Below are 24,518 nucleotides of genomic sequence, written 5' to 3'. Positions count from 1 at the left end.
AAAAAAAGAAAAAAAGAAGAAAAAAAAAGACCACATTTGAAATGGTTACATAGAATTATCTGCTGCTAATCCTAGCACTGATCTGCATTCAGGGAAAACACACATCATAACAATGGCAGTAACTAAAATTCAAAATTGAACTATTTCCCGCTCACCCCAACTCCCACTTCATTACAGCAAAGAAACAGAGGGAACCTCCACAGTCAGAGCGAGCCAAAGATGGCCTGAGAATTCACCTCACACAATTTAAGGCAGGTCTGTGAGATTATACAAAGAAGTCTGTCTACATTTATACAAAAATTCAAGAATTTGTCAAAGATTTTGAGAACAGGTCTTTAAAGATGACTTCTTATAATGGTTAGATATTAATAAAGGTAAGATATTAAAACATTTATGAAAAAGAAGAAAACAATTTTTGAATTTTTTAAACTAACCTGTATCATCTCTTCTTTTTGCATGGTCAGAAGCTGCCATAAGTATACATCTCTGTCCTACATAAATCAAAGGTTTTTCTGTCACCAAAAATAGTTTCAAAAGAAAGCAGTCTTTTCATTTTTTTTTTCCACTTACACTTTAAGTTTTCATAAACAGAAACAATGACACCATACATCTATCTAAGAAAAACAAGTGTCCTCCAGTTCAGAAATATCACATTGTGACTAATACTCAAAATCAAAATTAAGCAATCCAGTCCACTGCAGTGGACCTTTACACTTCAAAGGTGAAATTTCACTTAATACATTTACTTAAATTAATATAGAATTTATTTTGACGTTTATGGTATGTTTCATGAAATTATAGATAGCAGACACATCATATCTTACCTTCAATAATCCTATTATGTGTTCTAGACCAATACCATGTAAAAACACTTCCATGGCATCTAAAGTTGAACAGGAACTGTAAATACATTCAATAAAAGTTCAAGATGAAAACAGAGGAAATTAAAAACAAAACAAAAATACATCCAAAACAAAATGCTACAGAAGAAATCCCAAACTGGCACTAACAGATCTAAACCTCTAGATTTTTACTGATAGTCTCTTGTAAGCATCATAAGCATAACTTATAAAATTTTTTAATTGCATTTTTGGTCTAGTGAGTAGAATTGACCATAAACAGAACTGCTATTATAAATGAGAACTACTAAGTAGCAAAACGTTTCAACATTTCAGCAACACGAGGACCTTAAAGTTGCTCACAAAAGCCTGAAAAATCTGGAAGTGGTGTTATGGAAGATAAACTGAGCATCCTTATCAGCTGATCATCATATAAACTGGAGTCAGCCCAAAGTTGTTACTCTACCAGTTCCATTTAAATCAAAAAACAGTTATCAAAAAACCAGGAATGCCCATTTTGAAGACAGTGGAGATGGAGAGTGGTAAGAAATTCACTGTCAGAAGACTACTATTCAGAAGGTAGATAAAAGAAACAATAAAACTCATTTTAAATTCTGAGCTCAACATCAGGTAAAACATCAGTCTATTCTTCAACCTACTGAAAGATAAAAGATAAGAACAAAGGTCCAAACAATCAGATGAACAACTGTAATGAACAGAAGAAAAAAGTAGATCATAAGAAGTGCAAAAAGAACTACTGCAGTTGTTATAACAAACCTTTGACAAAACCAAATTAAGAAATAATTTGCTCTCTTCTTGTAGGCCCCAAAAATCAAGGTTTACCTTCTTATCCTATCAAAGACTAAATTAAGTTTCTACTCTCAAATGGGCAGAAAACAAAACAAATAATATTAAAAAAAAATTCTTTGAAAACAGTTCTAAATGCCTAAGAAAACATTTCAGGTTTGCACACTGAGAATCTTGAAAATTCCAAGGATTTCTGCTATTTTGGTACATTTAACCCTTCACAAGGTAGAGGCATTCTAAATCACCTAGGGAGGAGTTAATGCAGCTTCCACTTCATAGCAAGTCAATAAATCTTTGAGCATAAGGTATGTTTCAGCAGAAAAATATGAGTTTAAAACTACTGTCTCTACCATGAAGTTGTGCAGAATCATGTTATCCTCTTCCCCTCAACACAAACATCAACAGCCAGCCTCTGAAGTAAGCAATTCACAGACACATTCACGATGTCTACAGAAGGCTGATACAAACATCTATGACAGTTTATACTCGTTTATCATTCATGGTGGGGCAACATGCTGACACCCAGTACTAGATAATGCATTAGGAAGGAGCAGATGAGAGAGGAAATGGAAGCTGAGAAGACAACTGGCAATGCTTGCGATGAAAACTACAACGGCCAATGGTAGGAAGGAGGCATCCAACTCAAGGAGCTATGCTGCAGGAAGATCTCATCACAGCCTACAGCTCCCTCAGAAGGGGAAGTGGAAGGGCAGGCGCTGATCTCTTTCTGGTGAGGGTAACAGGGCCAGAGGGAACAGCATGAAGCTGTGATAGAAGAGGTTCAGGATGGATATCAGGAAAAGGTTCTTCACCAAGAAAGTGGTCAGGCACTGGAACAGGGTCCCCAGGAAAGTGGTCATGGCACAGAGCTGCCACAGTTCAAGAAGCATCTGCACAATGCTCTCAGACATCTGACTGGTCCTGTGTGGAGCCTGGAGTTGGACTCAATGATCCTTATGGGTCCCTTTCAACTTGAGGATATTGTACCACTTGACTATCATTAAACAAAAAGAACAAACACATGTATGTGTGTGTTTTCAAAGCTTATCAAGATGACTAAGACACTGATAGAACATCCTCTACCCAGCATCAGGTTTCAACAGGACAAAATTCATTTGAATAACTGCTGCGTAGGGTTACTTCCTTATTTCACTAGTAATACACAAGAACAGAGAACAATACAGATAATTGACTTTACCATGCAAAGTCTTCAACCCTCAGCTTCAGAAAGTGTCTCTAAGATGATTGTGGTTGAAGTCCCAGAGGAAAAAAAAATCCGACGTAAACATTATTCTAGCAACAGAATCTGATGACATTCTGTCTGAGACTACCTGAAGTCTGAAGTGCTGATTAATGAACTACCATCAGCCTCATGATACATAATTTGGTATTTCAAATTCCACACAACCTGGCTGAGCAGGGACACAATCTTAATCTGACTAATCAGAACACATCGCACAGAGACTATGGGCACTGAAGATTGTTTTCACAAGGCTATACAGCTCAAGGAAGAAAATGGATGGTTTGCTGAGAACTTCTTAGCTGTGTGTTCCATGACAAAAGAGTACCAGACATCTTCAAAGCAGGTACTGAGGTCAACCACAGGACATCTGCATGCTTCAGAGTTAGAAGCATGCTTATAAAAGAAGTTCCAGAGCTTAAATGCTGTTCATACTTTAGTTGGGGTTTCTCGGATGTATGGCTCTACTCAAGGCAATGCAAGTATCTGAAAGCACATGGAAAAATGGGGCACAGCTCTTCTTGGTGGCATGAAGATAAGAACAGGCATTCAGTAAAAGTATCTGAAATTGAACATCAAATGAAGATAACCACACACAAGGAGTATCCAACAGAAGAGCTTACAAATTTAACACCACTGAAACACATGCAAGTGCCATTGAACCCTGCCTCTACTATACTTTATGCCAAGTGAGAGGAAAGGAAGACCTAGAGCAAGCTCATAGTTTACAATGCAAAGGAACCACTCAGTCTTGAAAAATGAATATAATATACTTACTGTGGGCTCCTGGTAGTGCTTCAAATGATACACAACGCATTTTAGTAAAACTTATTATGAACAAATACAATCTCTCATGAATGTTTATAAACTAAAATTACACTATGAATTTATTTACCTCACACTGTGGGCAGAGGCAGCTGTCAGAAATTTGTACATAGTCTCCTGCTTCACTGTCCCACAGTATTTCCCTTGCAAGTGATTTACAGTCAAAGAGAGTAAACTATAAATCTGAAAGAGCCAAAATGAGTTAGTTAACATGCATAAAGAAATACACAGAAGTCAGACTACGAAGAGTTATTTTATGAATTACTACATTGGGGGAACATGAAACATCTGGCACATCTTTTCTAATTCAACTACAGTAAGGAGTTAAGACTAAGCTCTAAGAGTTTATCATCAGGAACGTTTCCGAATCAAATGAATTCAAGCACAGCGATGCAAAGCAAGTTTATAAGCAACACAGTCATAAAGAAGTTAGCAACTATTATTTCAGAAGCAGCAATACTCTAACAACTACTTTATGATGTTTGTAGACAAGACTACCACATACTCAATGGAATAAGTTTCCTAAAAAGCTTAATGTATAAAACTATACTAATACCTAAGTTTCCAATGCGTATATGGACCCAACATTTAGCAGTTCACATCTGACAACTGAAGTTGCCTATATTTGGCAGACAGGGATTCTTTCAACTGACTAAACAAGGAAGTCTTCTACCAGACATCACTTCACATCAGTGATGGATTCCAGAAACTGCATTGCCCTTGCTAGTTACTAGAAAATCTAGCAAAGCAAGTAGAATCCTAGTAAAAATAAGGGAATGGTGAGTTCACTTTTCTGAAATTCAGGTGACTAGCCAGCTTTTTGTCTATACACACACAGTGTGGATTGACTCTGGATAGCACATAAGTCTACACTTAGTTGCTTGTCCATTCCTTAAAATGGGATAGGGGACAACTGGAAGAATAAATGTGAGAAAAAAAAAGTGTTGGTCAAGATAACAGTATTTTAATTAGAAATGTGTACACACACTCCTAACAAAAAAGCGATGCAAAGGCAAACATACCATCTCCCAGTTGTAAACTGATGCCCAGCCAGGCTCCAAGAAACAGCTACTTAACAAAAATCCCTCTACTCCTCCCCTGCTTTTACTGCTGAGCAAGGCTGTTATATAACAGCCTTGGAATAACATATTATATATGTTATATATAACAACATATATCCATGTTGTTATATAACAACATGGAATAACCCGTTGGTCACTTCAGTGCAGCTATCTCAGCTGTGTCCCCTCTCAGACCCTCACCTACCCTAGCCTGCATGCTTGCAGGGCTTCCCTGACAAACACAGCAAAGGCCTTGTTGCTGCATAAACACTCAGCAACAGGCTGGTTTGGTCACAAATCCAAATCAGCACCATATAAGCTGCTAGGAAGAAAACTTGCACCCCAGCCAAACCCAGTACAATATGCAAGGAAATAAACATTCCCCTCATATAGTTTCTGTTGCCAGAGCCTATGACAATGCAGAGGGGTTGTCAGTGGGCTGAAGAGCAGACTTCCAAGCTGGAACAAGCTCACAACCATTAAATTTCACAGTAACATCTGCAAGACTTTGCAGTAACTGCGTGAAAGCTAACACTTCACAGGTCAAGAAGCAAGACCCACCTCTCAGTGCGAGCAGCCTGTATTCCCTCTATGTCAGACAGTCATGTTATAAGACTGTGTGGCCAAACAAGTCGTTTATCACAGGCAGAAAGCATGTGTAGCCTCTTTCAATAAGCTGAGTTGACAGACTGCTGAGCCTCAGACACTGATCTTGCTAGCCTACGCTCTACGCATAGTTACCATTTTTGCTCCTGCCTAGCCCTGTAATATGACAGGAGGAAAAATGAGAGGAAAGACAGTAGAAATATCACTAAAGTGAATTACATATTTTTAAAGGCACACTAGAAAAAACACTAAGAAGTTATTGGTAAGAGCAACTCAAAGCAAAACACACAAATCTGATTTGATTGATCCACCATGTACCATTTAGTATGGGCAATTAAAAGATTTATTTTAGGAGTATATGTATGCAGTGTCTTCAGCAGCTTTCTTCAAATTGGTAATTAGTAACCGCTTTTCCAATGATCTGATGTGATGCAATGATCAATTCACATTGTTTTAAACTGTCTTCTGTCCAAAGAATCTGAGAACAGATTTGGAAGATGGCCAGTACATACCACTGAGTCTCTCTCCCCCTTTAGCTTTGGCCTTTTCACTTTCAGCTTAAATCAGAAACTATACACAGCCAATTAGTTTGATATCTGCCTTCTCTCACACAGTTGGGCAGCCAGGAAAAAAGAAGAAAACAAAAAACGAACACATGATTTTACTACTTCTCATGTCACTATTACTTACATTACTAATCCCTTGCTCTATATTTCAAACCTGAAGTCAACGATTCTAAAAAGAAATAAGCCAAAGAAATGGCAACGACAAAGCACAAAAAAATGCGCAACATTTAAAAGCATTTAAAACTGTGAAAAGTTGGCAGGTGTTCAACTAGCTCCTCTATTGTAGTTATTAAAGTAGTAAAACTTCCGCAGAAAACCACACAATTAATAGAAGAGATTCTGATGGCAAACTCAAAAAACAAACCAAACACTCCAAAATAAACACAAAAAAACCCACAGAATTCATATTTGAAAGAGAAATGAAATTAAGTACCTCTGAATGTTCATTGATTTTTGCTATCTCTGCTGCTGTTTTCTTATCCTTCGTCTGTAGATTTTTGTCAGCTCCAAGCTCAAGCAATATAAAGACTACATTTTTATGTCCATGATGTGCTGCCCATATTAATGCCTGCATGAAAAGTAACTTTGTTTTATCTTCCACACAGAGGGGAAAAAAAAAAAAAAAGAATAGAGGTTCAATGAATAACACAATTTATAACTTCTTACACGGCAGAATCTGAAGACAAAGTCACGTAGTGCAAAACAATCTCAAGGTAGATGTACAATAAACAAGCTTGAATATTTGTTTGAGGAAAGTATATTCAGAAAATAAGTATCGGCTCCTGTTTTTTTTTTTTTTAATACTTTTAAATAATTAGTTAAAACATATGCAGAAGTAAATCACTTACTGAATATCCGTTTTCATCTTGAGCATTTACGTGTGATCCATGAGCAACAAGAAGACTAACAACGTGAGGATAGCCTCTTCTAGCTGCATACATCAGTGGAGTCATTTGCTTCCTGGAAGGAGCAGTGACAAACATGTCAAGATGTTAAAATCAGCTGTATGATCACATAGAGTACCTCAATTCTGCAAATACTCTCTTCTGTAGAGCCAACTCAGCAGAGAATGAAAGCCCACGGCACAGTGCTTTACCACAAGGTTCAATTTATCAGAACATGATTTAGTAACTCATTTACATCAGTTAGCATCTTTTATACATTCTAAGAATTGCTACTTATTTTCTAACTGAAAAGAAATCAAGAGTTAATTACTGCCCTCTGCACTTAGAGGACGTTCCTGGAAGATAGAGGAAACTTAGAGGAAACATTCCTGGAGATCAAAATATAAACTTATAGTTTGTACTTCTAGAAGAAAAAGTTAAAACTATTTTATCACTTTCAAATTCAAATACTGCATTACAACAAATATTCTTAACACTTCCCAGCTATGAAAAGCTTTCTGGTTTAGAAATACATAAAATCTGTTTCTCAAGGTCATCTCTCTTGTTGCTACCACAGACCCAATGGCAGGCTCTCAATGAAAAAGCACATGAAGCAGCTTCGTAAAGGAATGAGCATAGTCAGAGATCAGTTTTTTTGTTAATAAAGCAGAGAATATCAGCAAATCACCCATTTTTAAATTCGATTCAGAGAAAAAAAAAGTGGCAGAGCATTACTTTTCACATAAAAAAAATGTAAAGAACACAGCTTAAGTGATAAATTCTTCACACAGTTTAACTGAAAGTTTCTGGAAAGAAAAAACATATTTTTGTGGAGGAAAAGTTATAAATCATAATATTTCTCTTGTTCATCTTAACATTTAACAACTATATACATGCTTGCAAAACTTTGATAAAAACATTACCAGCAAAAAAATCATAGGTCACTAATTTTAGTGTGCAGAGGAACAGTGCAAAACCACAGCACAAGAATAATCAAGATTCAGAGCCCTCCTGAGCATACCTGAAAGAAGTCATCAGGTAATTACATAGAAATGCCATACTAAAAATGTTTATAAATACTAAAAGTAAATGTACATCGAAATACTTATGTCCTTGGCCTTTTTCTAATTTTCTGTTCCTACAGGTATGTTGACATTTGCTCTTTTATCTATACAAAACTACTACTTGTCACTGCATAAGTAGTAATTATGGACACCACCTTTCCCATTATTCTATTTATTTTGTTTATATCCACCAACTGTGATGACAACAGTCTATTACGCTTCCTCCTAGATGCTTGTAAGATGAAGCCATAGTGAACTGGGCTGATGTTTTTCAGAAATATATTTATATGAATATACATATTGCTCAAAAGATTCTGTTTAGAAAATATCTTTTTAGTAGCCTGATTGTTCCTCTTTGGTGTAATAAGACTGAAGATTGACAAGCATGCAGTATTGCAACAGAAAGCTGTTGAGTTTCTGGGTGCTATGAAGTAAACAGTTATAAGACAAAATATTTTACTAACAGTGTTCAATTAAAAATATACCATATTTTAAAATGTGTTTTCTTTCCTAAAAAAAATGTTGCGTATTTTTAATGTATAGCTCTGTGACAAAAATCTGATGTAAAAGTTTATTCTACAACAATGCCCTGTCATGAATGCAGATCTAGAGATAACTCCATGACAGGCGGGTTGTAAGAGTTAGGGTAGTATGGGTAGGTTGCAGTTGGACTTGATGATCTTATGGTCTTTTCCAACCTGAGCAATTCTATGATTCTATGATTACCAGTAATTTCAATGCCGACCACCAGAGGGACCCCGAAATACACATGCATACCAAGTAGATTTCATAAAATGCTGCCTTTCTGCTTCCTTTCGGACTATTGGTACAACTATGGCTTTGCTCATTCTTCTTCATTATTTCTTACTAGCAAAATCTGTTATTATCTCTCATGATAATATCTGGCACGATACAAGTGTAGTTAAAAGTCCACTGCAAAAATTTCAGACATACACAAACATGCAAACAATTTGACAATGTCCCACACAACAACTGAATCACAGAATTAAGTGAATTGGAAAGGATCTTAAAGATCAGCCATTTCCAATCCCCCTGCCGTGGGCAGGGCTTCATCCACTATGTCAAGTTTTTCTGAATACCTCCAGGGATGGGGCAATCTCTTTCAGTTGTTTAAATTCTCTAGACTAAGTTGTCTAAATTAGAGAGACAGATTTGACAGACAGACGACTCAGTGGATAAGGAATTGACTGGATGGTCAAACTCATCATGGTCAACAGCTCCATGCCCAAGTGGAGAACATGGATGACTGGCATTCCTCAAGGGCCAGTATTGGGATCAGCACAATTTAACATCTCAGTAAATGACACAGACAATGGAATTGAGCGCATTCAGCAAGTTTACAGACAATACCAAGTTGCGTGGTGCAGTTGGTGGTGCTGAAAGGAAGTGATGCCATCCTGAGAAACCCTGAGAAGCTTCAGAAGCTCGCCTGTACAAACTTCATTAACATCAGCAAGACCAAGTGCAAAGTCCTGCACATGGGTTTGGGTAATTATAACTATCAGTAAAGGCCGGTGACGAACGGGTTGAGAGTTCCCCTGCAGAGGACTTAAGTGTGTTGGTCAATAACAGAAGCTCAACACAAGCCAGCAACGTGTGCTTGAAGCCCAGAAATCCAACTGTATTCTGGGCTGCATCAAAAGAAACAAACATCAGGTCAAGAGAGGTGATTTCTCCCCCCCTGCTCTCCCAAGAGCCCATCTTCAGTACTGTGTTTGGCTTGAGCCATAAGGCAAACATGGAACTATTGGAACAAATCCAGAGAAGGGCTAAAAGGATTATCAGAGCTGGAGCACCTCTCCTAGAAAGACAGGCTGAGAAAGGTGGGAATATTTAGCCTGGAGAAGAGAAGGCTTCAGGGAGACATTACAGTGGCCTTCAAGTACCTAAAAGGGGCCTAAAAGCAAGCTAGAAATAGACTTTTCTTTTTTTTTCCCCACAGAGTGTAGTGGTAAGGATTAATGGCTTTAAAATAAGTGAAAAGATTTAGGTTAGACCTATGGAAGAAATTCTTTACTCAGAGGGTTGTGAGGCAATGGACTGGTTGACCACAGAAGTTGTGAATGCCCCATCTGTGAAAAGTGTTCAAGGCCAGGTTAAATGGGACTCTGAACAACCTGATCTAGTGGAAGGTGTCCCTGTTCATGGCAGAAAACAGACTTTATAGGTCCCTTCCTACCAAACAATTCTATAATTTTACAATGCAAATGTGAAGGAGTCTTGTGATAGGGAAAAAAAAAAGTACATCATTCAGAAATAAGCAAAATATAAGGTAACTATGTCATCTCAAGACACACAGACAGTAAGAGAAATGAATCTGGTAATGAAATGGAGATCTGCATTGGTCTGTAACTAAATCATTTTAGCCTGTCAGCACTTCAACAGAACTTGTTCTGACTGAATAAAAGGAAGGTGAAATAGTCTCTTTCTTTGGCAGTTTCAGAGACTAAACGGTAGCGTAGTCTGATGTTTAAGCTGATACATTTTTAAGGAAGTAGTTGGAGTAGAGATATGTGCAGAGGTTCTTTTTGCTTTCAATGTTATTTTTATGAAACTTGCACACTACTACCACCTCACAATTATCTTCCACTTTTTTAAAGAAAAACTACCAAGCAGAACTCCAAAAGCTACAGAACAGTCTTTTCTCTGGAGTACAACATGCAATGGTTACAACTGTACAGTACTGCAAAGATGACATCTGAAATCAAGGCACTGAGTCAAACAAGCAGTGAGAAAGCATCACCACTGCTAAGTAAAATCAAATAAATGTACTTTTAAAGGTCTGATGACATGAATAGGCAATTATGACTTCAAGTACTCCATTTTACATATGCTTTAAAGGAATAGAGGATGTTTCAAGGTAGAAACATTTACAGTGCTGAATAAATATGCAACTGTATTTATGCAACACTACCTATGTGAGAGCACTATTTCATGCCTTAGTCCCACAACCAATGCTTCAGAAAGCAAGATACATCTGCATGCATGTCTGAAAGAGGGAGATCAGAGTAAGAAAAACAAACCTAATCCAGCAAAGAAACCAAGATTTACAATATATAGATAGATATAAAAAAATAAATCCTCCATTACTTGTTAATGTTGAATAAAAATTAACTGTATTCATACACCTTACCGTAATCAGGAAAAAATGTACATAGAAAGTTTTGTGACAACTACCCACAGTAAAAGATTTGAAGAATCCGTTCCTCATTTTGAGGAGCCCTGCAGACACTGCAGCCTCAGTAACTTGTGTCAAAGGTTTTTGCTCAAGTTTAGGTAGACTACATCAATAGCCTTTCCCTCAACCACCACATGGATTACTCAACCACAGAAGGAGGTCAGGTTGGTCAAGCAGGACCTGTCTTTCATGATGCCATGCTGGCTGGGCCTCATCCCACAGTTGTCCTATATATGTCACATGATCTCTCTTAAGATGATCTGTTCCATAACCTTCCCTGGCACCAAGGTCAGGCTGACAGGACTGTAGTTCCCTGAATCCTCCTTACGATCCTTCTTGTAGATAAGAGTCACACTGGCAAGCTTCCAATCCTCTGGGGCTGTTTCTGTTCTGTTGACCAGAAACACTGACAGATGATGGAAATCGGCTTGGCAATCACCTCTGACAGTTCCTTCAGCACCTTCAGGTGAATCCCATCCAGCTTCGTGGCAGTCCAGATGGGGTGGCAGGTCTCTGTTTCCACCTGAACCATGGGGGATTCATTTTGCTCCTCATCCAAGACTTCCAGGTCAGGGGTAGAGAATCACAAAGATAACTGGCCTGACTTTTAAAGACGGATGCAAAGAAAGCACTGAGAACATCAGTAGTCACGTTCCCCACTGCATCCAGTAAAGGACGGAGATTCTCTTTAGCCCTCCTCTTAGAGTTAATAATATTTGTAAAAAAACTTTGTTCTCTTTCACTACAGCGACCAGGCTGATCTGTAGCTTGACTTTACCCTTTCTAATTTTCTCCCTGTGTATCCTAACAACTTCTTTGTACCCTTCCCAAGTTGTCTGTCATTTCTTTCACAGGAGGTAGACTCTCTCTTTTCTCCCAGAGCCTCACAGAAAGTTTCCTGTTCATGCACACTGGTCTTCTCCCTTACCGGCTCATCTCGCAGCACAGACAGAGTCTGCTCCTGTGCCCCTAAGACTTCCTTCCTGAAGAGCCTTCTTAGACTCTCTTACTCTTCAGGACTAGCATTTTTGCTGATCCCCCTCTGACTTCACCAAGAATAGAGAACTCTTAACATTTTGTGGTTGCTCTGCCCATGACAGCTTCCAGCCTCCACACCTCCACCAATCCTTCACTGTGAACAGCAGGTCTAATGGCAAACCTCCCTGGTAGGCTCTCTTACTAGCTGCAACAATGGAAATAGCCCATATGAACAAAGTTCTCTGCTAAATATAATTCTGTATTTGATTTTTTTTTGTTGTTTTTTAAATATTTCATACCCCTGTACTGACATTTGATCAACATACAATGTCTTTCTGAGTTTATGGTGCTAGAATAAGAGTTTCAAAGTAATGAGGTATAACATCATGAGGTATAATATCACGAGATAATTTTCTCTTCGTAGTAGATCAAAGATATTTACTCAATTGGTATTAAATGCTCTAATTTTCTTGCCCCTGGCCATAAAACACACCTTAATGCATTAACTTCTCCTCGAGCTATTTTCCTTTACTAAAATGTACTATTAGTCATTTGGTGTAGTTAATTATAACACCATGATAATGTCAAGGTCTTTGAAATTATTATGTGGCAGTACAGACTTAATATCTTACAACTAGCAATAAATATCTTGCTAAAATTGAGGTGTTACACAATTGCTTTATTCTGACTGTGCAAGTTGGAGAGCCACCTTGTGAACTCAGCAGTTCTGAGACAAGAATTATACACACCTACTACCATCCTGCCAAGAGAGTAAAGCAGGCAAAAACTTCTATTGTAAAACTTCCATTGTGTTTTTTGATGATCTTCAAAACTACTCAGTGTAAACAGAAGTGAATACACTCTAGGTAATTTAACAGCAGACTTTAACAACAATTATATTTTAATGTGTACACACTCCTGTATGTAACAGTATGCTTCAGTCTCAATCTAGAAGAGAAGTTTAGTTTTGGAATACTCATATTTTTTTCCACTTCTCCTTGCCACCCTGAAATACTAAGGACAGCCTTAGTCACTGACCAGGCACATCCATCCCATACTCTTCTTAACTGTAAAGCCATTAGGTTTTTTTTTTACTGCACTTTACTTAAATAAGAACTTGTAAGATGCCACCATTAAGATCCAAAGTTTACAAAACAAACCTATGAAACACAACCTCAGTGGCAGTTCTATTAGTTTACTTGTCAGTTCATCACACATTTTCCTTCTGTCTAAAATAGAGTCAAAGGTTAATATTAATAAAATCAGTGTCCCTTTAAGAAAGCATGCAGATTAAAAGAACTTTAAAAAGTAAACAAAACAAAATAATAACAAAGAGTCTGCTCAAATATTTCCAGGATTTACAAAAAGCTGAAGTACATAATTTATATTCTGAAGCAAGAGAGAGGTAAATTTCACAGGATAAGCAGAACAAAGTTTTCAAGCTAGCATTCATTTAAATGAAGCACTGAGCACAGTAGCAGGTCTTAAAGTATCTTCCCATCACCTTGCTTCTTGTCTTTCAAAACTCCTCAGTTTGCACTTACACTTTCCTACACTACCTTCTCTACAAAACTTCCTTATTCTCCATTTTTGATTCAGCAAAAATATAAGTTACTCTACTTAGTACATTCTCCTCAATACTCTATTCTATTGCAAATAAACCATTTACCTACAGACTCCTACACCCATATTCATTCTTAGATGACATTTCAAATGAGTTTATTTTTCACTACCCACCACACCTACCCCTACACATTTCATGAATTAGACAAAAACAAACAAACAAACAACAACAAAACCAAACCACACAACCGTGCAAGTTTCCATTTATCAACTTCAGATGATGGGAAACCAAAAGGCTTTCCATACCAGCACCACGTACAGACCAATAGAGAAAGGAACAGGAAAAGAAAAAAATACCAAACTCTATCTTCCAATAAAGTTAAAGTCAGCTGCATCTTCACACACATTTCACTTGCTGGTGAATTTAAGAGAAGACTCCTAAAATCACACTGGTTTTTAAGTATCAAAACAAGAACTAAAGTTCACGTTATTTAGTTAATGTGGTAAACTGATTGCACAGAGAGGATTCCCACAGTGGTCTCAACTCATGGACACTCTGGATGTGTTCCCTCCTAGGGAGCATTTTGCTTCTTCTAATGGATGAGGCAAATGGGACTCAATATAAAAATGATTTGACTTTTGATCTTCAGAGAACCAGGTTTGATGGTTCTTTCAGAATACATTGAAAGAAGTCCACACAAAGCAACAGCAGTTGTCCAAGGAATTTTAACAGTGGTGTAATATACACAGAGGTCAAATATTAGAAAGAGGAAAAAGGCAGCCTGGAGATTTTTGAAAAATCCAGGCCTGGTCATTTAACTTCTACTTTTGTTTGACTTAAATGCTACATTTTGGATTGTCTTTTATCTTTTCATTTGAGATAGATTACCATTGCAAATGCAATGAATACCACAACTGGACACAGTATCTGGTACATGCAACTACAACTCATGTTGGTACAAGGTCTCAGAGAACAAAGAGATAGTAAATAAATAAGGCCAAGTATGCATAACACATTCAATTTATAAATAAAATCTTGCCCTTAAAATTCCCATCTCTTGTGTCAGAAGCCAATCTTTTTTTTCCTTCAAAGTTTAGCTGAAGGCCTTTTTAAGTGTAAACTTGCAGCTTTACACTCTGGCTTCCATTTTCAAACACCCAGCGTGAAATTTTGCAGCGCAAAGACTTCCCATTCTTTCAAGCAGGACATTTATACTGATATACAGCTGGCTGAGAGCATCAAGACGTAGTAATTTCAGAGTTTGTAACTTTCACTTCTTTCACACAGAATTCTTAGCCTACAAGGAATCAATGGGGCATCTAATTTTGTTACTATAGATCAGCGACACTTCAGCACAAGGGTTTCTATTTCTATCTATTGATACTATGATTACAGTAAGGTTTGGGGCCTAACACAGTAAATGAGTTCTACTAATAAGAGCCAATAGACCTCCAGTGCTTTTGTATTGCTACGTAGTCCACATATCTTAAGTACTGTGGTAAAGAGGTGAAAGAGCTGTGGTATGAAAAGTGAATTTCAGTTAAATGAAGACAAGCAATTACAACGTGCCCCAAACAGACACTTTCTTCCAGCAGAGGGATGAGAGTTTATCAGTCAGACCATGATCTCTTACTTTACGACGTAAAATATAAGTTGCATCAGACTATGCAGATACAGACAACTCACAATGTACTGCTTCAGACTGTTTAGACATTACATGGTAATCCAAGAAATAAGCTGTCATTTTAAAAAATAAAATAACACATGCTTGTACTGGAATAAATGTATTCTATTTACAAAGATTTTTACCTTCACCATAGAAATCTTGTTCATGAAAGGAATACAGCTAGACATCCACAAAAAACTCAAAATCAGGGCATGAAATTAAAAGGAAAGTAACTGATTTAACACATATCTTTACACAGGATAAGAAATATGACCTGGGAAGGGCAGAGGACATTTCTTGTAATTACACTGTGGTCAAACAAAAGATTAAGGTTAGTTATTATCTTAAGAAAGAAAGAAAAAAAAAAAGCACAAATTAAGTTTGATAAAATTGGTCATACACATACTTACTCAGATAAACTACTGTACTAAGAGAAAAAACACTTGCACATTTATTTTCCTGTATACATACAGTAGAAGGTAATACAAAGCTAATGAAGTAGACTTAACCTTAATTCATAATAAGCATGTCTAAAAATTTCTCTACAATTACATTAAATTTTACTACATTCAGAGACTTTTTTGTACCTGCAAGTAAGGTTAGGGTCAACATTCCTTGACAGAAGTAGTTCTACGGTCTTCAAGATCTTTTTCTCTGAAGCATGAGCAGCACAGGCTGCCATCAGGACCGTGTACTTATCTGTTTTGAAACTTACAGTTAGAAAATCACATACATAAATTTAAATACCATACAAATCCAAAAGTTTCTTCAGAAGCCTTAACATTTGCTAGAGCTCTTAATCAGGTTCTGATAAACTAAGATATTTAGAAAATGATAAACTTTTCTTCCAGTAAACGTCACTAGAATTATCATTTTAGATGGAAGCACCTAATAAGAGAAGAAACTCAGAAAGACTAGAGTGAATGAATGTTGCAGAGCTTCCAGCTCTACTGAAGGTGAGGATGCTGCTTAGCTACTCCCCCCAAAAAAATCTGTAGGAGCTTAACCTTAGTTTCTTGTTTCTCAAATCTTGGTCTACACCAGTAGCTTCATTATTCCCTGTTCCTCCCCATCTCTTCCCAAAACACAGTCAAAAGAAGAAACAACTTACAGGAAGTTAGAAAAACCAAAACACATAGCAACATAAATTTTAGGCAGAATAGAGATCCATAGAAAGAGCAGTTGAAACAATAAGGTCTTTATTAAACATCTTAAGGAAATCAGTTTAAGAACTTAGACTACTTTTATGCAGTAGTGGCAGGAGGAAGATGGCAAAAGAAAGAATGTTTTATTAGATGTTCTTTAAATTCACATCTATATAATACATGAGACTGAACAGGAGGGACCAGTGTATTTAATCTAGCTCTGAAGCCAACAGGGTGCCACAGGATCACTCTGCTCATGAAGCAGAACTGCATACCACTGCCATTTGTCCAGAGAACAGAGATCATTTTTCCTACAGTCTTCCTGCAGACATGCAGTAAGTATCATACCTCAAGGATCTTAGTAAGCTCTTTGCCTCTAGAGAACCAGTTAGGAGACTGTTTGAACAACTGCTCGTTTTGCTTATTGCACAAACCCGCATACAAGTTCAAACATGCCTTTAACAATTTAACCAGTATAACGTTGACTGTACATACTTCTGATCATACCATGAAGCGTTCCAATGTATTTTCTCTTCCTCGTTAAACCTGAAGATTGTGTATGCACTAACACCTTTGTCAAATGAAATCAGATTTTATTTGAGAAGTTTCACCTCAATCTGCTCTACTTCTCATGATTCCTTGTCCCCCACTACTCCAATCTAAGACCTCGTGTTCAAATTCACCTTGGTTTTTATACACCATCTTGTAACTTTCAACTATGTCATGTCGAAACTGTACCACATATAAAAAAAAACTTCAGCATATTACACAAAAAAATCAAGTTTCACAGAGTTAAACTCCCGAACGAGTAATTAACATTTCAGTAAATTATACGATACACTGACAGATTCTTAGTCAAAATGTTTAACCCATTATCAACAATAACATGAGCTGAAAGCTGGCAGGACTTTGAACAAAAGACAGCAACAAACATTATTAAGCTGGGAATTATATTTAAGGAGAAACTGTAGCTGTATTCATACTCAGTAGTTCAGAATATGAACTACTCTCCTTGCAGAAAGGAGAAGGAAGTTGATTCCTGTGTGCTTAACTATAGCTTATACATGAGCAAGAAAAGAAGAAACACCCTAGAACACACAGGTTCCTCTTTTGTGCAGAAAAATTGGTAAGAGACTGCAAAAATATCAGTCTCTATGACTAGCTGAAAAATCCTGAAGACACAGTGAATTTACACCTCAAAGACACTACATTCTGATCTCATAGCATGTGAGTATTACATCCAGCTCCTTGCTCTTCATGACTACTAATTAATTCTACTATTTGGGTAAAATCAAGCAACCAGTTTACAAAGAATAACTGTAATGTGGCGAGAGTTAATTAACAGTATAGCTACTGTTAAGATTATAAGGTTATAGGACTGTTAGCATAGAATCACTGCTGATACAGAAGAACCAGGACTGGCGACACTTCGCACATCAGGATGGCATATCTTTATCAAACACATTTGGATTTATATGCAACAATGACTGGCAAGAATGCTCCTGGCTGGACAGTATTCCATTGTGTGCATGCCCTAGCTACTGTTTCCCTGCACGGACTAGCAGGGAAACCAGCTAAGAAACCTGCCCAGCTGGTCACACACTTGAAGAAATGCCACATATGTTGGTTAACTGGTTGGCCCAAACTGCTGCCCATAGCAGTTTCTGCCCAACATTTAGCTTTCTACAGCCAAAAACACTGAACAGGTATGAGTTGCAGGAAGCCGCATGGAAGTCCTCTACTGTTGGCTACAAGGACGTTTAGAAGCACAACTGCTTTTTGTGCAAGCAATCAGAGTTTATACTCTGATCAACTCCTAAGAAGTTCAAGAAAAATTCAAAGCCAGATATGTCCCATCTGCACTGCAGTTTACTACTTCTGTTACAGATGCTGGCAAGCTACTGGAATGCAAGATCACTGCTTTATATACTTCATAATGTTTTTCCTACATACATACAAGAAGAGAGTAAGGGTAGGACAGTGTCTGTTACTGAGAGGTACTGGACGTTATGTTTCATTTACATCTTACCTATTTCAAAACATGCATTAGCACCTCTGTCCAGAAGAAGACGTACTACTGCATCATCAGCCACACTGGCAGCATGCATCAGGGGGGTCCATCCAAACTGAATGCTAGCTTCTATGTTTACACCTGTCAAAATTAAGATACTAAAATTTTAAAATTACACCAAAATAAAGATGTAATTCTCATTCAAATGTGTTGTTACCAAAGTTACACTCCTTTTGCACACAGACCTAGTGAGAGGACTTGCACATTATATTTTCATTTTATATATACAACTTTATCTGGAATATCAAAAAACAACTTTTAGAACTGACCCCAAAGAAGCCTAGCTCTCAATGCAGTTAATGCACAAATAGGAAAATTACACTGAACAAACACATATGTGATAGATCTAGCTGCAAAAATAATTCCAGATTAGTACACACTTAGGTTCTACAGCTTTACCTCAATCAAGCCCTTTCCCTCCATATTTTCATTCTTACCAAGCTGTGGTAGAACCAACTTGCTTGTCATACCATTATGACCATATTGACTAAAGTTTCCCTAGTTCATAGCTCCTTTTACTCTCTGCTATCCAATGTAGCTAAGAAGCAAATACCAGTTTTGTGTTCCGTACTAACAAAATATGAGCTTAATAGAAGGAAACAGAGGATAATACAAGATTCAGTCAAAATCACAAGTTCTGTCTGTTAATCTGTATAATGGCATGGCCACAGCTTCTCCTGGGGGTAAAACTAAGCTTGACAGACTGCCCTTCCAAATTCACCAAAAACTAAGTGCCAGACCCAGCAACTCATCTAACAACTAGAAACCTCTGTAGATTTTCACACTAAGATGAATCACTCCTTCAGGAATTCCTCAAATATTATTTCCTCTTTAGCACTTCGTTTCCATCTGCTGATTCCATGTTAGTCAAACATGTGATTATGAACAATTAAAACTACTTTTTTTACAGTAGACAGTTGCGGGGAAAAAAACATGCTATCCTAAAAAAACTCTGGAAGTTGAGCTATGTGCATACTTCTTCATGCAGGATGTGTATTTACTTTCCCTGCCTTGGTGGTTTGTCAAAGATGCGATCAGTGTAGGCATCATGAAGTCAATAAAGCTGAGGGAGTAAAAAGTCACTGCTCTAGGATTGATTCTTTAACTGTTCAAGATAAGGAGTTGTATAAGGAATCAATAAGGAGGAAACATTCAATGAATGCTAGGTATTGAACCATTCTTACTTCTGCTAGCCAGATAACCCATGACCAGAAGCATATATACATACAAACTACAATCTTTACTGCCACAGGATTGCAGTTTATGTGCAGTATACAAAACATTTCATTGTTCTCCACAGCCAAGTTCTACAGGGAGAGCCAGCAAGTTATCTCTGAACTTCTCTTTAGACAAATCACTTAAAAAGTTTAGGAAGTTTGATATCCAGCAGTATCAGGAGTAGGAAAGGAATACTGGAAAACTGGCACTCACAGCATAAAGAAGCCACTTTCCCTCTTTTGAGGAAAAGTAGTCCAAGCAACTACAACTCCCATCTAGAGCTTTTTATTTTAATGTGTATTTAAATAATAGTGACAAAATATCTACCTGGCAGCCATGTAGAGACTTGCTAAAACACCTGTGATAAAGTGTTTTCCTCATTGCTTTCTTTACGTGTATAGCAGACAGTATTTGCCACGCTGCTTTTCCCAAGTCTAGGAATGGTTTTACTTGCAGTTGGACACCAAAGCCATGGTACAACTTTTTTAGCATGCACTGTCTCCTGCAGTCTTTCTAGTGAGTGTCTTGAAGCATCGTGCACTCTGGAAGTCACAATGCAAACAGTTATCCTCATTGGAAGAAACAGAAATAACAAATGAAACAGCACCAAGACACTCATGTTGCTTTTTGACTACATCTTTAGAGTTGTTGACCAAACTAGAAATGTCTCCCAATAGTTACTACTCAGACTCTTGTTATATGAACTGTTCTGGAAGAGAGCAGCATTCATCTGACATTTAAAAGGACTCTTAAGAAGTCCTATAAGGCAACAGTGAAGCCTAGAAAAAAAAAGTGAAAAAGACCACCAAGATTGCTGCAGCACCGTGATCCCAGGGATCCAACCATCACTCCAGTACCTACAACAGCTTGCACCCAGGAACCTGGGTCCTACGACTCATGGCTGCAGGCCTGCTGCTGTTCCAGATCCTCACTCATTCCTACAAACAGCAGCAGGGAGAAGTGGGCTGCTACAGCCTGAGGGTCACATTCCAGTTGCCATCACTAACTATGCTATCTCCAGTTGATGACACCACTGACACATGGGCTCCAGCTCATAGATACAGTTTATTTGAGGGACAAATTATAAAAGCTGCCCAACCCTGACCACTGCAGGGGGTTCTGAACTTTTGAACTTTAAGAACCTAAACCATTCCACAATTCTTTGAAAACAACTGGTACAGCAGAATTTTTCTTCTTTTAGAAATACTCATTTATTTTAAGTCTAACAACACTTAGCACTGCGGCTCCACAATACCTTAAAGCTGAGAGAATAAACCAAAGCTGCTGATGGCTCTCACGCTGGGGGAGCTATGGTTCTCATCTGACCTGGGATTCAAGTCCCAGATTGGCTAGAAAACTGTTCATTTTTCTCCCCCTACACAGTTTACTACTGTTTACTGTCTGAGCATCCTTCCATATGGACAGATGAGCTCCAAGACACATGCAAAGACAGGACTGGAAGAGACTATTGAAAAAGCAGGAGTCACTGTAGTTTCATTTTCTATCAGTCTGATTTGCCAAAAGGTCCTCCTAATTTTTACTCCATTTAAAAAAACAAACGTATGGATTATACAGTACTATTTTACTTCCAGAGCAGATTAAAATGCCAGAGTTACCTTTGCACCTTCTACTTCTTTGCATTAATTTTTAACAACATACACTTCAGAAGACTGTTCTCAGTATGTTACCATTTTAAAGGAGGGATAGGAGAAGACATGGCACTTGTCCATCTCCTAAAGGAGCTCTATGAAACTCCCTCAGCACTACTGATTCTTAGAGCTATCATTATGCAAGGCAAAAGACAACATGTTCTTGTTCTGCCTGAAAGAACATCCATAACTGTTGCTAGGAAATCCCCTTCCAACACAAACCTGGAGTTAGAGCACAGGTTGCAAGACTCCTACAAGCTTTACTGAACATAAACTAAAGGCAACTGTAGAGGCAAAGATTTCATCTGACTAAGCACTGAACCTCTAAAGGACTACATTACCTTTCTTCAGAAACACCTCCCTCTAAGAAAGGCATTATGTTCTACTGCTCAGAAGATACTGTACTGGACGTGTCAAAATTACTGCTAATCATCATCTTAGAAAATGCACAGATTCTCTTGTAACACTCCATTGTGTATTTTAGGGGACAGGATACCAAACTACAAGAATCTTCGTCTTGACCTTACGTTCCTATCATCATCTTCCAGACATTACGTGGCAGGCATCAACACAAAGGTTTGATCTGAGCTATTATTATTTCTCTGAAGTACGAGCAGTTAAAAAGAGCCAAATGTAGCAAAACAGTTATTCAACCTAATGCACAGATATCACTAAAAATTCTAAATAAGAATAGTGGTTTTTTTCAGTGCAGACGTATCTCACTCATGACTATTAGCTTTGACAATACTGATGTAAACAAAAATTATTCCAAACTGTGATAGAAACAGTCTTCTAAAAGGGCAAGTAACATCACCGCTTTAAAACACAGAAAAAAAAAAACAGTGCTAACTAAAAACCTACTTTCTCCCAAGCATAAGACATTTTCTAAGAGAACAAACGCTAGGCTACTATATTCTGCTTGCTTGCTGAAGCAGAACTTGCTGATAATTAGCACTAGGCAGGTCAACTCAGCTACACAGCTACTGATTGCCCTGGATGCTTCAATTAGTGATCCAATTCTCTTAACACTAAGTAGCAGAAACACTACAGAGAAATAGTGAGTAACAGAAAAGGGAAAAAAGGTTTTAGTTTTAAAACAAACAACCTTCTGAGACAAATGCCACACAAATGCTATTAGACCCTCAGGAATCACAAACTTTGTCCAGCTGATGTTGCCAAGACAGCAGTATTACACATGGCACATACCAGGAATGTAACAATGCTGTGAGTTAAAAAGACATGGAAATCCCAAATTGAAGGTATATATATTTTTTTAAAACTTCTAATGTCCCTTCACAACACTCAAGGTAAGTAAGAACACACACTGATTTCTCAATATCAATTTAAAATACCTCAATTTCAGTGTTTGCAATGGATTTTTCAGTTAAAGATATGCTTGAAAACAAAGAAACACTGTATTTCATTGTCCATGCACCATAACTTTCTCAGTTTTCAGGACTCCTGATTGACCAAGTAAATATAAATTAGAAGGAACCTCCTGAAGTATATCATGCTGAGATACTGAAAAAAATAATTTCACTACACATTCCATATTGGAAACATTCACATATTTCTACATTAATCCCAGACATTACTTTGAAGCAAGGAACTTCAAAGCTTTAGAATTCTTTCCAAGTTCAATTAAATATATTCAGATTCCTATTTGACTTTCATCACCTGAGTTTTAAGAGTTCTTCAATAAGCGACACATCACCACTTGTCAGAGCTTTCTGAAACGCATCTTTCTTGTCTGCTGGCGGCAACTCATCCAGCTGCTAGACAGAAAAAGAAAAATTAAGTCAAAATATGGTAACTGTTCCAAGGTAAAATTAACAGCTTGATTTCAGTGTAAAAAACACTAATGATCTCTGTGAGTGCACAGGAGCAGGGGCTGAGCAGTGGAGAAAAAATGCATAGTAAGACTCTCCTTCTTACTACTTCTGTAGATCTGCTCTACTGAAAAAAAAAAAGTTTTAGGATTACAGTTTTTCAGAAAGATTCCATTCTCTGAAAATATAACTATATTCCTTCTCAATGGATGTGCTATCCTCTCCTACAGCGCACTAAGTTTTTCTTAAAGGTATTTCATATTAATTAGGACTCCTTTCATAGAATCATAGATCCTTAGAGCTGGAAGGGATCTCTGAAAGCCATCATTCAGAGCGTCCAACTCCCCTGCAATGAACAGGGACACCACAGCTAGATGTTGCCCAGGGCCTGATCCAGCCTCACCTTGAAAGTCTACAAAACACCACCGCAATGTGTTTCTTCACTTTTTTTGCACATCTCACATACTGCAAAGAGTAAAAAAACCAAATCCACTACAAGCAGACACAGACATGGCAATCTGAGGCAGTGTAGCACAATGGTTATGCATTGGCTTAACCCAGAGCTGAATCGGCTGCTGGAAAGTCATTACTCTTACTGCTGTGGTGGCTGAGGAATTTGTGTTTGCTGCGTCATAAATAACTCACCTAAAAAAGGATTTGACCAAAGGTCCAGTTTATGAATCGGACTGTTGCCCAATTCACGTCCCTTTCACATGCATGTCACACTGTTTGTTTTAGATTAAAGCTGCAGATGCAGATTGCTGCAAGCATCACCCAAATTATCACAATTAATATGGCAATAAATTAAGGATAACTCGGTAGTTTCGTTGCAAATAGGAGACAAATTTCATAGATAGTTCTGAAGTTGTGTTATGACAAGTCAGAATTACTCAACATACTGTCATCCACCTCTCCCATAACTTCTATAAAGTGATAATTATTAAGTAATTAACGTCTATCAAATTGATGTCAAGAACCAGGCAATAAAATAATTCAGACCTATTTCCGATCCACTTAGCCAACAAACTTACACCTCCCGCATACGTCCGGATGGGAACCTTGCCATAACACCAAGGCCAAAGCCCCAAGGACAGCCTTTAGCAACGACGGCTCATTTCCAGCACACAGCCAGCTCCAGCCGGGAGAAAAAAGCCACGCAGGTCTCCCCATCCGCAGCCCCCGCCGAGGCCGCCCACGCTCGCTCCCTCCCTCCTCACAAGCCGCAGCTCCGCCCGACCTGCGTCCGCCGGCACGCCACGCCGATATCCCAGCAGTCCGCATCGTCGCTGTCGCAGTCCTCGTCGCCC

At 37.9% G+C, this 24,518-nt stretch overlaps 1 protein-coding gene across 1 annotated transcript in view; it reads right to left on the bottom strand.

The window, feature by feature from the left end:
• ASZ1 (ankyrin repeat, SAM and basic leucine zipper domain containing 1) overlaps positions 1-24,517 on the bottom strand; it is a gene marked incomplete at its 5' end in the record, with an annotated part of 37,546 nt that extends 13,029 nt beyond the window's left edge. Inside the window, 9 exons of the mRNA XM_010706894.2 lie at positions 435-491; positions 825-900; positions 3,782-3,894; positions 6,378-6,512; positions 6,793-6,904; positions 15,887-15,998; positions 18,474-18,613; positions 23,060-23,157; positions 24,449-24,517. Of these exons, the coding sequence (XP_010705196.1) occupies positions 435-491; positions 825-900; positions 3,782-3,894; positions 6,378-6,512; positions 6,793-6,904; positions 15,887-15,998; positions 18,474-18,613; positions 23,060-23,157; positions 24,449-24,517 (912 nt within the window). The remainder of the gene's footprint in view (positions 1-434; positions 492-824; positions 901-3,781; positions 3,895-6,377; positions 6,513-6,792; positions 6,905-15,886; positions 15,999-18,473; positions 18,614-23,059; positions 23,158-24,448) is intronic.
• Position 24,518: the final 1 nt, after the last annotated feature.

The sequence above is a fragment of the Meleagris gallopavo genome, chromosome 1 (genome assembly GCF_000146605.3).
Source record: "Meleagris gallopavo isolate NT-WF06-2002-E0010 breed Aviagen turkey brand Nicholas breeding stock chromosome 1, Turkey_5.1, whole genome shotgun sequence".
In the NCBI taxonomy this organism is placed as follows: domain Eukaryota; kingdom Metazoa; phylum Chordata; class Aves; order Galliformes; family Phasianidae; genus Meleagris; species Meleagris gallopavo.
Note: the sequence above shows the minus strand (reverse complement) of the source record. Positions and strands in the feature narration are given on the sequence as shown.